Source organism: Quercus lobata, chromosome 3 (genome assembly GCF_001633185.2).
Source record: "Quercus lobata isolate SW786 chromosome 3, ValleyOak3.0 Primary Assembly, whole genome shotgun sequence".
Taxonomy (NCBI): domain Eukaryota; kingdom Viridiplantae; phylum Streptophyta; class Magnoliopsida; order Fagales; family Fagaceae; genus Quercus; species Quercus lobata.
Window position 1 is genome coordinate 35,103,619 of NC_044906.1, and position 14,857 is coordinate 35,118,475.

The following is a 14,857-nucleotide window of genomic DNA, read 5'->3' on the forward strand; positions in this document are numbered from 1 at the left end:
ATTTCTGTGAGACTAACTTTGCTATCGAAGGGGGTTTGGCCGGTCTTCTCCAGTCCCCTTTTTGACAGCGTTTGCTTTTTGTAGGCCTTCCACCGCTTTAGTAGCCCACCGAAGCCAGATCATCCACCTTACTGATTCGGAGCGATATCACTAGTGATATTCCATCTCGGATCATACTCTTCCTCCTATAATTAATTTAAACGATTTAAATTATTTAATAGGTCATGTAATTATGATACAAGTAAATAGCTTTATAAATGGTCACTTACAAAATTCTAGAAGTCCAACTGTTTTTGGAGGAAAAGTTTGTTTAACTATAATTATTATATGTTTCTCAACCAAAAAAAAAAAAAAAAATCTATAGTTATTATGCAAACATGCAATTCACGAAACAATAATTAGCCTTGCAAAAAGTAAACTGTCTATAAATAGATAAGTAATGCTACAGTCACAAATTATTTTACAACATTTTTACAAACTATTAATGTGGCAAGTTCTTATTAATTCTAATATGAGTCTACTACTAACATCACATTTATGTTTATCAATAATTATTTGAAAATTACTAAAGTCACATCAACAGTCTGTAAAAATGTTGTAAAATAGTTTGTGTCTATAGCATTATTCTAAATAGGTTAGGGTTAAGAAATAATTTGTTATATTGGTTTATTTAGCAAATAAGTTAGATTTGAGGGTTCATAAATAAATCTAGCCCAAACATAATAATTTATATAAAACTATGGAAAGCTAATGAATATGTATTTTGATATATATATATATATATATATATTTAATATGGCGATAGTTGGAGAATGGAAAGATTTGATACATCATGTGTTTCAAAAGTTCGAAAAACATTGTAATTGAGATAATAAAATAAATTAAAATGGAAAAATTTAATTTACCCAAAATAATTAATAATTATTTACTTTTGATACTCCATCTCGGATCATATTCTTTCTCTTCTTCCTCTTATAATTGAATTTATGGGAAGCTTTAAGGCCTGTTTGTTATCCCATCTCAAATTCAGATTTTTACATTTTAAACAATATTATATATATTTTCACACACTTAACTTGTTCGATCAAAACTGTTCATGGGATATGCAGAGGGGAATGTGGACTAAATAATTAAACATTGTTTCCTTTTTTTAGCTTAAGAATCAAATCCTAGAGCCGTCATGGTCATGTAATTCATTCGTACGAAGCAAGTCGTTTATTATTTTATATTTGGTAAAACTTTGATTGTCGGGAAATGTAATGTCATCCCGAAAATAATGATTAAAAATTGGCATCTGATTTATGGCCATTTTTGGCGGAAGGAGCGGCAAACAGAGAGCTTTGCTTTTACTTACAGGAACACAAAATGAATGCTTTTACGCTAGTGTCAAGTGTGAACACCAGACATTGGAAACCTTCCTTTTTGCCAAACGCATATAACGCGCCAATAATGCACAAAGTGGGACATTCTTTTTTAGTATTAAAATAAAGTAGGGAAAAGTTAGAGATCTTAGTTTATGAATTCATACTTTCCTCTTTAGTCTTTACAAAGTTGGGAACAAGTTAAAATAGAGTTTATGAAATATTTTTATAAATGTTTTTTTTATCACAACATAAAATTGGTGTCTAAACTTTCTTAAAATAATTTATTAACAATTGTTCTATAAATACCAATTAACATAACTCAAAAAAGTAACATTAATGCTACAAATTAATTTACGACATTTTCATAAGTTACATGCGGTGAATTTTTACTTATTCTTAAGAGGGCTTATCACTAACTGACACATTTTCACTTGCCAAAAAATTATTCTCATAATCATCATATCAACCTTTGTGATTAACTGTTTATTATTCTCATGTAAACCCATTGTTACCAATAATTAATTATAAAAGTTATGATTTTTTTACACGACTCTTTCCGGACCCCTCAAGATGCTTTCCTAACCTAATTTTGTTTTCAAGTATGTCAATTTGTAATGCTGTTCACTTTCACATAAATTTATCATCAATTATCAAATCAACAGTGTGTGATTAACTGTTTATTATTCTCACGTAAATCCATTGTTACCAATAATTAATTATAAAAGTTATGATTTTTTTACACGACTCTTTCCCGACCCCTCGAGATGCTTTCCTAACCTAATTTTGTTTTCAAATATGTCAATTTGTAATGCTGGTCATTTTCACATAAATTTATCATCGTGAATAATTAATTATAAAAATTATGACTTCTTATCCGTGTTCCTGACATTTTTCTTTTTTTTGGTAAACGACATTTTTGTTTCATTTGATGGGTCGTTGACTTTTGTTACCGTCACCTCGAGATGCGTCCCCGGCTTTAACTATGTTCTCAAGCACGCCAGCGCTAACATCAACGTTATGCACAGTGTACTGAGGCCAATTTTCTTTTTGGCCCTTCCATATTGATGATGAAACTTCCGCGGTCTTGACCCTTTTTTGTTTTGTTTTGTTTATTTTTTGTTCTTTTTATGTTGAAAAATATTTCCTTCATTAGAATTTGACTGGAGATATTTTTAGAAAGGATGGTATGGTGGGTCCATTTATTCATTATCATTTTATCAAGGGAAAGGGCAGTTTTCACTTTCACATTCGTCCTAGTTTAAGCATGATCTAAAACGTATAAAAAAAGAAGTATGATCTAAACAATATTATATAATTTAAATATTTTTATTTTTCAATAATGTTAATTTAAAAAAATAAAAATGAAAATAAGATTGTAAATAAGTCGAGCTAAGTCGGCTATCAAAGATCAAACTTATTCAATTAGTTTTATTTCAAATTTGAGCTTAATTGCCAAACAATATTACATATTCAAATTTTGTTCAGTCTATCATCAAATAAGCTTGAGATATGAATTATTTTATTACGGCGGAAATACTATTTTTGCCCCTATATTTTCACCTCATTCCCACTTTGGTCCCTACTTTTTTATTTTATTGTTTTTAGTCCCTAAAATGAAAAAGGCGTTCTATTTTAGTCTCTACCATCATCTTACTAATGGAAATTGTCTACGTGGCAAACAGAGTGCACTGTTGGCACACTAAAAGCTAACATGACCATTAAATAATAATAATAATTTTTATTTTGCATTAAAAAATGCCACATCAGCATCTAAATTAAAAAAAAAATTAATTTATCAATTTTAACTAAATAAAAAAAAATTAAAAACAGAATTAAAAACCAAAAGTTACATGAATTGAGATCTAAGTGTACCTTGAACAAGAACAACAAAAACATCAACCTAGATTTAAGAACACAAAATTAAAAACCAAAAAAATCACAAAACCAGAAATAAGAACAGAAAATTAAACTTCAGAACCACATCAAATTAAACATGAACAAGAAATTAAACATGAAAACAAATTTTAAAACCACCTCCAACCTTAGATTTGAAACTATCAAACCCAAACGAAATCAACCTCACCTGACAACAAAACCACCTCCTCTCTTAGCCGTTGCTTTCTTCGTGCTTGTGTTTGCCTGGGATATGGGTTTGAGAGGACGAGGTAGATAAGGTGATTGACCTTTGGCCATGGCTTGGATTGGCTCAATGAGAGTGAGAGAGGAAAAGAAGATGGTTAGGATCGGGCTATGTGAGAGAGGAAAAGAGAGACTGAGAGAGGAATGGGATTTTGTGGGTTTAATGAAAAGGAGAGGATGAAAAGGAGATTGAAAAGGAAAATGTTTTTCTAACATTTAAATCTGAGTTTGTGTTCTTGGTGTTTTTGTTCAAGATAAACTTAGACCTTAAAAAAAAAAAAAAAAAAAAAAAATCTTAGATCTTAATTTATGTAATTTTTGGTTTTTAATTCTGTTTTTTATTTAGTTAAAATTGATAAATTAATTTTTTAATTTAGCCGACGTGGCATTTTTTTAATGCAAAATAAATTTATTATTATTATTTGAATGGCTATGTCAGATTTTAGTGTGCAAATAGTGCACTCCGTTTGCCATGTAAACAATTTCTGTTAGTGAGATGACGGTAGGGACTAAAATAGAACGCATTTTTCATTTTAGGGACTAAAAGCGGTAAAATAAAAAAGTAAGGACCAAAGTGAAAATGGAGTGAAAATGTAGGGACGAAAATAGTATTTCCGCCTTTTATTAATTTATTCCTTTTTCATTATGTAGTAAAATTGTAAAACTATGACTAAAATTTTATACTTCTTTACAAATCTATGAATTTTTGCTATGAATGGATTATTTATATTATTAATAAACTACAATAATAATTTGATATCATATGTGAGCCTATTTACAAACTTGCACATCCAATTTTAAGCCTATATAACTATATTTTTAGACAAATATACATATAAACATGTAATATTATATATATATATATATATATATATTTAAATCGAGTCTTACATTCACAAACTTGTTCATGAACACATTATATTTGAGCTTGACTTGTTTAATAGTTGAGCCTGAACTTTGATTTGAATTTAACTTGTTTACTGAACAAATGAAAAATAATTAATTAAAGGCCTAAACAAAGAAATTTGCCCGAAAAGTAGCATTGGTCATGGCCAAAAATAATGAGTATTGGTCCTTGTAATGATTTTCTTTAGGTCACTAATTTTCACGTGATTCTGTTACTAACTTTAATGATTTTTACTAATACTTTTCAATTCATGGATATTTTGCGCGCTGATTTCTAACCGTCTCTTTGTAAAAAAAAGTATTTGCTATCTGTTCTACATTATTCAATTTATTCTCTCTTCCTCTCCGATGCAGATGGGTAACAAATCTTGGTTGAAACCATGTGGAAAGTCTTGCCACTCAAGGCTTGGAAATCAAGGTCGCAATTTAGTCCTCGAAGTTGATGACACCAATTCAACCCCAAAACACATAATCGCCATAAAACCATAATTAATTCCGGAGTAGACGAGGGCGGCAAGCAATGCCGGCTGAATGTTAGAGCAAAAAATACGGTTGTTTAAGGTCCAAGTAAAAAAAAAGTTCCTAAATTTTAACTAATAGGGTTATTTATAATCAATAAATAAAATAATATTTTTTGCTAGATAAAAAACAAATAAAAGAGAGAGAAAAATGTAACGTCCACAATATTTTTCACAACACTTTTATAACTAATGTTAAATAGTAGGTTGTTATTGATAACAAAAATAAAAAATAAAAAATTATAGTGATATTTTCAAATAGAAAACAAAAAGCAACTTAAAACCTAGAATTTATTGTAAAAAATATTGTGAATGTTGCACTTCTAAAAAAAAGAATAATAATAAGAGTTGAGTTTGCAAACTTTTATTAGTTCTCATCTAAATCTACAATTAACATTGCTTTTTTACTTACCACTATCAATCTGCCACAACAAGTATGAAAAATTTTGTCAAACTTTTTCTATCTATAAAATTTCTAAAAAAAAGAAAAAATTTTACGTAGTTCATATTAATTAGTATAAATTTTACATCTAAAATAAGATAATCAATTTTTACTTTAGGCCCAAATGAATCAAGCCGCCCCTGGCGGCAAGTCGGCAACTATATGAATGATTAGGCTTGAATTCAAAGTCGTCTGATCACTTGCTTCTACTTCTCTTCGAAGATGGAAACATTTTCTTCTTACTCCAATATTAGTTGTCAAACTTGGAATCACAAATGATGAATTATTGCCTGCATTTTCTTTTTTAAGCGAAAATTTGGAAATTGTTGGTTTGTGATTTTGTTGGGTGAAAACTTGTGAATGGTTGATTGGTGGAGAGAAATGTTGAAACTGGGGACGGTTGAAAAAGAGAAAAGAAAAATTCATATCTGTGGAGAGAGAAAATATAATAAAAAACTAAAATAATATTTAAATAGAAAGGAGAGTTAATACAAAGTATATGAATAGTGAGATAGTTTAGCTTTTTTTTTTTTTTTTTTTTTTTTCTTTGGAAAAATGAACAGCGAGATAGCTAAAATAGAAAAAGTGGAGTTTCTAATTAAAAATTAGCTAAAAGTATTGAGGTTGATATGGATAATCTAATGTCAAATCCTAGTTGCTTCTATGGCCATTCTGCTTGGGCACTCTTGGAGTAGTTGCTTTCAGTTTTGCTTTCACATTCTCCTCTTTGCTTTCCATACTTCATAGGAGAAATTAGAATATATTGTCTTAAATATAAGATGAGTATGACATCCTGTAATTTCTTATAGCATATTTGTTAAAGATGAGACCAAAAAAAAAGGGATAAAAGTTAACTTATTTATAAAATGTGAGACAAAAAATAAACACTATCTTATTTGAAGTAGTGAAACTTTATTCTCTTTAAATCTTTATATTGTCTAGTAAAATTTTTTGATGCGATGTCATATTTATATAGGTTTTATGATAGATACGATAGAACTTTAACTTATAAATTGTTTTTTTATGATAATTGTTATTATTATTATGCCAAAATTTAATTGGTTTTTAACGTATAACTAGATTTGAACCTTAAATATATTGTTCAACAATAAAAGACTTTACTAATTAAATTAATTAAAACCCACAAAGTTCTTAAGAGAATAGACTGAATAAATTTGATTTTTACCACCATTTTATTTTCAAGATTATCTTTAAGTAAATGTACATGATAATGCCCTATAAGATAACGATGGAGCACCCGACCCTATATCCCATCATGCTATCATTCCTATGCACAATCCTCTGTGAAGTAATTGCCGTCGGTTCTACCGACACATGCACTTTCCTTTTTCCTCTCCATGCTTCGCTTCAGACAAGAAATTAGAATTTATGGACTTTAATACAGCAATATACTCTAAAAAAGTGGCACCTATTTGGCTGGCAAAGTAAAAGCTTTTGAGTTTTTGATGCGATGGTGGCTGATATATATCGTTAACCTCAATTATCACTAGTGTCTCTTTCAAGATTATATTCGTGGAGTGAATCCTCAATCTTGTGTGCAACACGTTGAACGTTACAATCGTGGAAGCTATAACCTTTTTACGTTCTTTTAAAGAAAATCCACAATTTTCGATCTCACTGTAGCCTTGTCATTAAGTCAAAAACAAAAAAGATTTTCAAATTGAAGTTGAAGATAAGGATCTCTTGGAGCTCAGTTTACACAACGTATTCCATGACGTGGACACCGGGACCGACAGACACGATTCTGTTCTGGAATATGGTATGCATGATTTTTCAACTGTCAAAGTCGTCAACTTGCTCCGAAACAGGAGTGATCATCAGGAGCCAGTAGCAGGTAGCCGACCTCTATTTTGAGTCCTTTCTGCATTCCGGGGTTACCTTATGATCAAGCTATTAAAATACCGAAGCTGGCAACATTCAAGATTCAACAACATTAAATTACTACTTAGCAAGTAAACAAAAACAATTAAACTCATTAAATTACTTTACTGATTTAGTGTTCTAATTATTGAACACATTTTCAACTGTCCTAATTTAAAAAAAAAAAAAAAAAAGTATTTTCACTAATAATTGAGTCAATTCCATCTTACAAATTATAAACATAAATACTATATTAGGACAAAATTTGTGCCACAACTCAAATGTGACAAAATATGAATGGTGAAGAAAAACTAGTGAGTTCATACACTGGCGGCTCCATAAAATATTTTTTAAAGAGATCATTAAGAAACCTAAATTAAACAAAATTTAATAAAAAAAGACTTTTTTTTTAGAAATAAAAAAGCATTTGAATATATTGAGTTATTGAAAAAAAAAAAAAAAAAAAAAACACACACACACACACACACACGCAAATACATGAGTTTTACAATTTCATTGTAAAAGTTTTTATATTTTAAAATCTTTACATGATAGTTCACTATCAATTGTCATTATTTATTGTCAATGTGGGTATCCGTAATCATTTTATTCTGTTAAGTTTTTATAATATTTTTATTTTTATGCAGATTTCATTATCTATTTTTTATAGCTTTTTATTAAAAAAAAAAAATTTAAACTAAATGACAAAACTCAGCGTGTTGGTGTTGTATTAATTATTGACTCACACAGTCACACTAATTCACATATAAATAATACACTAAATGTCTGTTTAACCAATCAAATGCTTGAAAAATCACTAACTTTACTTTTTTTTAATCACTAACTTTATAATAAAAAAAGTTATTATAGCATGATTACAATATACACACATGTGTAATCACTCTTTATTTTTAGAGTTGGAGATATTGAGATAGTCATATAGAGAAGAGATGAGATGAGATTCATGAGAGAGAGAGAGATCTGTGATCTGTGATCTGTGTTGTTGTTTGGTTTTAGGCTAGATTGATATGTAATCAAGATGTGCAAGATTTAAGTCAGGGTATGCAAAAATATATTTAGGGGTAAATTGAACTAATAAAAAAAATTTTATATATACAATTTTTTTTTTCATGTCAGGGGAACCACTCCTGAGTTCATGAGAAAATGATAGGCAATCACTCATAATTTTCCACATTAGATCGAGTTATGGCAAAAGTTGGGGTTTTAGATGAACTTGTACCATGAATACACCCAATTTCACACATTGTTGGATTGTCAAATTTTTTTTTATTTTTTTTTTTATTTTTTTATTTTTTATTTTTTTTATAGGAAACCTTCAACGTAACTATTATTGAAAAACTAGAAAATCAACACTTAAAACATGAAGTATATTTGGAGGAACAGATTCCATCCAAACATCAAGGGGAGAAGAAAGTCTAGCTCTCTTAGCTAAGGCACATGCAACAACATTACCTTGCCTACCAATATGAGAGAATAACCAACTCCTAAGGGAGTTTACAAAGGACAAAATGTCTTGTACTAAATGACCTATAAATGACTTCAACCGATCACCGTTTCGAAGGGAGTTTATGACCGTTTCGGAATCACCTTCAAAGATGGAGTTTTCGAAGCCAAGTTCTTGTATCGGTATCATAGCTCGCCTAGCTGCAAGAAATTCCACAGTCTCAACCAGGGACGAACGCAGGATTTTAAGCCGGGGGGGGCCGGAGATAAGCAAAAAAAAAAAATTTCAAATACGCATCCATATAGTATTAATAAACTATCAACCAAAACAAATACCCAAAAATCATTGTTTCTTAATATATTAAGATACAATCTACTAACAAAAACAAAAAATACAAAACACTATTGTTTCTTTATACAATCATCTAGGAAAAGGGAACTCGACGCTCTTTCAAATCTTCAAAATCATCTACTATTGAATCCAAACTAAATGTAGAAGCTATATCCTTTTCAATGTATAACATCAAAGAGTCATTCAAAAAGTCGTCTTCCATTTTGTTTCGAAGTTCAGTTTTGAAAAGTTTCATAGCTGAAAATACTCGCTCTGTAGTAGCAGTAGAAACTGGAAGAGTAAGCACAAGTCTCACCATTCTATAAACAAGTTTGTAGTGTTCTGAATTTCCAGTTCTCACTAACCATTGAGACAACTCAGATAAACTTTTCAATTTTTTGAACTCTGGATCTTGGACTACATTATGCTCAAAATGATAAAGCTCCTTCTCCAACACTTGTTTGTCATAATCTGTGAAATCTTGTGGATAGAAATTCTTTACCAACAAAAAAAGATCACTAATTCTGAAAGATTTTAATGCCTCTCGAGGTTCTAAAGCTGAGCTAAGCCTAAGTAACTCCATTGCATCTTCGTTAAACCGATAATTTAGTTCATGTAGTTGAGAATCTATTGTAGCATAAAAAATATTTACTCGATAATGATGCTCATTTGTAACGTTATCTTGTTGATTACGAGCTCGACCTCGCCTCACAACATAACGAGCATTCATATCCAGGACATCAATGCGATGCTTCTCACAAAATGATATCACAGTGGTGAGTAAGCCATCCCATCCATCATCTCTAAATTTTTGGATAAGTGCTTTAGTAGATGAAACTAAATGTATGGCATTTAAAATGTCTTGAGATTGGCTTTGCAAAGCTTGACAAAGTTTATCAGTGATCTCCATAGTTTCCTTCTCAAGATGCAAGATAAAAACAAATTCAAATGAAGTTAAACCTTCATAAGCTGACTCTTCTTCTGCCCGATTTTCTCCATCAATTGCACCATCAATTATATTTTGTAAAACTTCAACAGTTGAACTAAACATCCTTAATAAGCTAGAAACTGATCTAAAATGTGAACTCCAACGTGTTTCTCCATGTCGTTGTAAAGTGCCAATTTGATTAAGTCCACTTCCAGTCTCAAGCTCTTCAAGATCAATCAAACGTGCTATTTTATTAGCATTGGCAACTTTCAATTGCTCATTGCGCTTGCATGAAGCATTAACAATTTTGATCAGAAAAAGCAATGTAAGAAAAAAATGACTAATGGGAACAACTTGTTTTGATGCTTTTACTAATGCCAATTGTAAGCGATGTGCAAAACAATGGATATAGTAAGCATATGGGCAATCATTCAAAATCAAAGCTTGTAATCCATTCCACATACCTCACATGTTGCTTGCTCCATCATATCCTTGCCCTCGAATATTTTGTATATCTAAGCAATATTGAGATAACAAAGAATATATCCCCTTCTTTAGAGTCAAAGCTGCAGTGTCAACAACATGAATAAGCCCAAAAAAACATTCTTTCACAAAGCCTTTTGCATCAACATATCTAAACACCACAGCCATTTGCTCTTTCATGGACTCATCACGAGCTTCATCAACCATTATGCAAAACTTTGCATCACCAATTTCTTCCCGAATGGTCTTCTTCACTTTGGCTGAGAAAACATGTAGAATTTCCTTTTGAATCCTAGGTGATGTGTAGGTTGCATTTTTTGGAGCTTTTTCTATTATTTCAGCAACCTTCTCATTCCAAAAAATCACAATACCCAATGATTCATGAAAGTTCCCACGATTTAATGAACTAAAACTTTCATCTCGACCTCTAAAAGCTATAGCTTGAAAGGCAAGATATCGGACAATAAAAATTGTGGCCTTCAGTTGCAACCGATTATTTGCAATTTGTTCAGTAGTGAAATGATCAACTACCCTTTACAAATGCTGCGATTGGTTCATCAAATCCTTACACATTTGCTCAGCAACTCTATGAGCTGAGTTAGGATCTTTTCCTATATGAACTTGAAAAGAACAATCTTTGCCCCTAACCTTTTTCCAATTTCTAAATCCACCAACAATGACTGTATTTTGTTCCACAACCACATTTGGATTATAAAAGACAAAGCAGGGTAGACAATAAGCTGCATCTATTGTAGGAGAATATTCAAGCCATTTTGAATTATTTCTATACCAAGAAGCTTGAAAGCTACGATTGTGCTTTCCACTTTTTTTGAATGTCTCTAGAGGAGGTTGGTGCGGACCTTTTTTAATGTAAGCCCATCGAATTTCATCATGTTGATTAACATGATATTCCCATATTTGTTTGCGTGTTCCGGGATCATAATCCAAAGAATCAAGGTCAATTCTTTGAAATTGTGTTTGAGAGATTGGAACATCCGCATTTTCCGGAATTGGAACATCCACATTTTCCGAAATTGGAATAGCAACATTAGTTGTTGGCAATTCCACGTTGACTTTGGAAGAATTTGAAGTTGAACCTTTTCTTTTGAAAAAATCAAGCATTGTAGTTGATTTTTTCATGATCTACAAATAAAATAAAAATTATATAAGAATTACCGTTATTTTTTTAAATTTGTGTGACAATTTTTTATATTATATGATTTATTTTTTTTCTTTTTGTCTTTGCTCTACCTTTAATGTCTTTGTGTTTGGACTGCCTTTATTTATGTCTCTGTGTTGTCTCTTCCTTTATTTATGTCTTTTATGTCTTTTGTATCTTTGTGTTGTCTCTTGTCTTCATCTTCCTAATTCTGATCCACTAACCCAAATACCCAATGAAACCCACTACAGACAGTCAAGCACTACTAACAAAAAATTTTCTTAACTTTACCTTTTTTTTTTTCCCCCTGTACTTGTTTGTTGCCCAACAGCAACTCCACTTTTCCCTATTCCCTATTATTATGTCCAACTACCGGTCAACAAAGAAAAAACCATCTGACTATCACTACAATCTCTACTCTCTCTATCTATCTCTTTTATCTATATAATGCAAGAGTCACAAACATAGAGTCACAAAGCCAAAAAGCCAAAAAAAAAGAAAAAAAAGAAACACAAACAGTTCAGTTCAGTTCAGCCGCAGCACAAGCACCAAATCACCAAATCAGTTCAGTTCATCAGTAAAAACACAAACAAGAAACACCACAAGCACAGTTTCTTTGATTCTCAGAATCTCAGATCACAAGGTTTTGAAATTTGAAGGAAAAGATAAGAGTTAAAGAGTAAATACCTGTGAACTGTGATTCTGTGAAGGCTCGAAGCTGGGCTGGGCAGATCGGGCAACGGCAACTGGCGGCAGCGGCGGCAAGTGGATCTCGTCTCGCGTGGCGGCGTGGGTCTCGCTCTCGCCGGCGTGGGTCTCGCTCTCGCCGGCGTGGGTCTTGCTCGAAGTTGGGTTCGCACTTCGCACTTTCTCGCTTTCGTCTTGCTCTCTGTCTCTCTCCGTCACAGCGACACCGACCCGGGCCTCTGAACTGATCACTGTACTCTCTATCTCTGTCTGACTGTCTTGCTCACAACTCTCGCCTCTCAGTCTCTCACTTTCCTTTCTTTTTTTTTCTTCTTTTTTTTCCTTTGTTTTTTGCTTTCTCTATTTGGTTTTAGACTGCTGAGAGCTGAGATTTTTTTTTTTTTTTGGATTGACATGGGTTATGGGCTCTGCTCTGAGTTGGCCAGATGATGGGCTAGGGGAAGGGGGGTTCCTGATTTTTGGGAGGCCGGATGATGGGCTAGGGGAAGGGGGGTTCATGATTTTTGGGAGAGGGGCCGGAGCAAAAATTTCAGGGGGGCCCAAGCCCTTTTTTATTTTTTTTGGAAAAAATTTACTTGCTAAATTTTTTTGTTTTTAGGCCCAGGGGGGGCCCGAGCCCCCTTAGCCTTCTACTTGGGTCCGTCCCTGGTCTCAACTGAGGAAGACTTCAAAATTTTTTCTGCTAGAGAAGCCATAACCTCACCTCTAGAATTTCGGATAATCACTCCAATTCCTACCTCACCCGATTCTTCAAACACAACACCAACAAAGTTTGTCTTGTACATTCCAATCGAAGGTGGTTTCCAGTTGATGTTCTTCCTTTTTGCATGTCTAACTAGTCTTGGTTGTCTAGACTGATACGTAGCTAGGTACTGATAAGCTTCACCTGCAACACTACTCAGTGGCACCACAGCTTCACTTATTCTCGTGTTGTTTCTTCGGCACCAGATGTACCAAGCAATAGTAGCAAATAACTCCATGAACTGAGGTTTTTCTCAGATAAGAAGAATTAATTCTTCAAATGAGAATCCAGCAATATGAGCTCTATCCACCCACCCGAAATACCGAGTCCAGACAGCATGTTGGATTGTCAAATTATAATGGGATCTTTTATCTAAAAAAAATTATAATTGAAGTAACATTACTTTTACCCACCACTGACACTCAATTTATTATGCACCAATTACAATTTGACACATTAGTTGTAAGTGAAATTAATTGTATCCCTAGAGTTATTGGTTTTTAAAATCAAACCATCCTTAAGTTTCAGTATCTCTTGGTTCAAATTTTAAGAATTACTAATAATTTAAATTAACCTCATAAAGGCAATCAATTATTTTCATTGAATTACAATTCTTTTGACAATTAAGAGAATAAATTTATATAATTAATTATAGGGATAAAAGCCCAGAATGACATGTTGGGCTTTGGGCTTTTGTCTGGGAACGCTGAATTGTCTAAGAAGAAGCAAATAGTTATCAGGAGTTCCCAGTGAAAGACTTACAAATGAGGAACGAACGGAAATGATTCGAGGAGAAGCTCCTCCTCAGATATGATGAAGACAGCTCAAGCACGTATTCCAGCAATTAAGGTAAACCTCTAAAGAGCTCCAGCAATAAGAACGTGTCTCATGAACGTGCAAGAGGGAAAGGGATTCAAAAATATCTAAGGGAAAGCTGCTACCACCACATTAAATGCACTACAGCTACTTTTCTGGCCGCATTTATATGGAGAAGACCTCTAAACAGTGCTGCCTTGGCGAACGCAACTCTCAGAAAGCCAAAGAGGGTGTCTGATGTGACAGGTACTCAAGTAAGGGTTTAGATGATTAACAAGTGTAGGATCAAGATAGTCCAGAGAGGGCTATATAACGTGAAAGACCCTCCATAAAAGAGGGAGGAAGAAACTGTAAACAAATCTGTAACAAAACTTTAAGAGTAAATATTTAAGAATCAGTGTTCTCGAACCAACCCGAGAACGTAATTCCTTAATTAACTTTTGTTATCCTTCTCCTTTTAGCATCAAAACTTGTTTTTCTGTTATCTGGTTCACGAAAGCCCAGTTTTCCAATTTGTTCTCTACAAATTTATTGTTTTGGGCTGTTTTGGGCTTAAGTCCATATACCCGTTGGCCTAGGAGTCTAAAGCTGGTCCTTACATTAATAATGGATTGATCAAATTAAAATTTACAATAATGCTATTGCTACAATTTGTTTCACAATTTTTTTTTCAAAATTGTTGAAGTTATTGATCATATGTGATGGGAAAAAAGTGGTGAATCTATGAGTGTTAATTGTATTACGATTCATAGTCAAACACCCATTGATTATGAAATTTAGGCCCCGTTTGGAACACCCACTCAAACACATGTTTTCAGTTTTTAAACAATATTACACGTATTTTTACACACTTTTTTACCCACACGTATTTTTACACATGTTTTCAAACACATATTTTCAGTTTTTAACTGCATGTACCAAACACTCCATTATTATAGAAAAAGTTGTGTCCGCCAATAAGTCACAAGAAAGGAAG

The 14,857-nt window shown here is 32.4% G+C and overlaps 1 protein-coding gene across 1 annotated transcript; it reads right to left on the bottom strand.

The window, feature by feature from the left end:
• Nucleotides 1-9,139: 9,139 nt before the first annotated feature.
• Nucleotides 9,140-10,435, bottom strand: LOC115980812 (zinc finger protein 862-like). The gene has a single exon (XM_031103024.1). The coding sequence runs from the start codon at nucleotides 10,433-10,435 to the stop codon at nucleotides 9,140-9,142; it is 1,296 nt and encodes a 431-aa protein (XP_030958884.1).
• Between the last annotated feature and the right edge of the window lie 4,422 nt (nucleotides 10,436-14,857).

Coding starts and splice junctions, on each gene's coding strand:
- LOC115980812 (XM_031103024.1), bottom strand. CDS start 10,435: ATGTGGAATGGATTACAAGCTTTGATTTTGAATGATTGCCCATATGCT.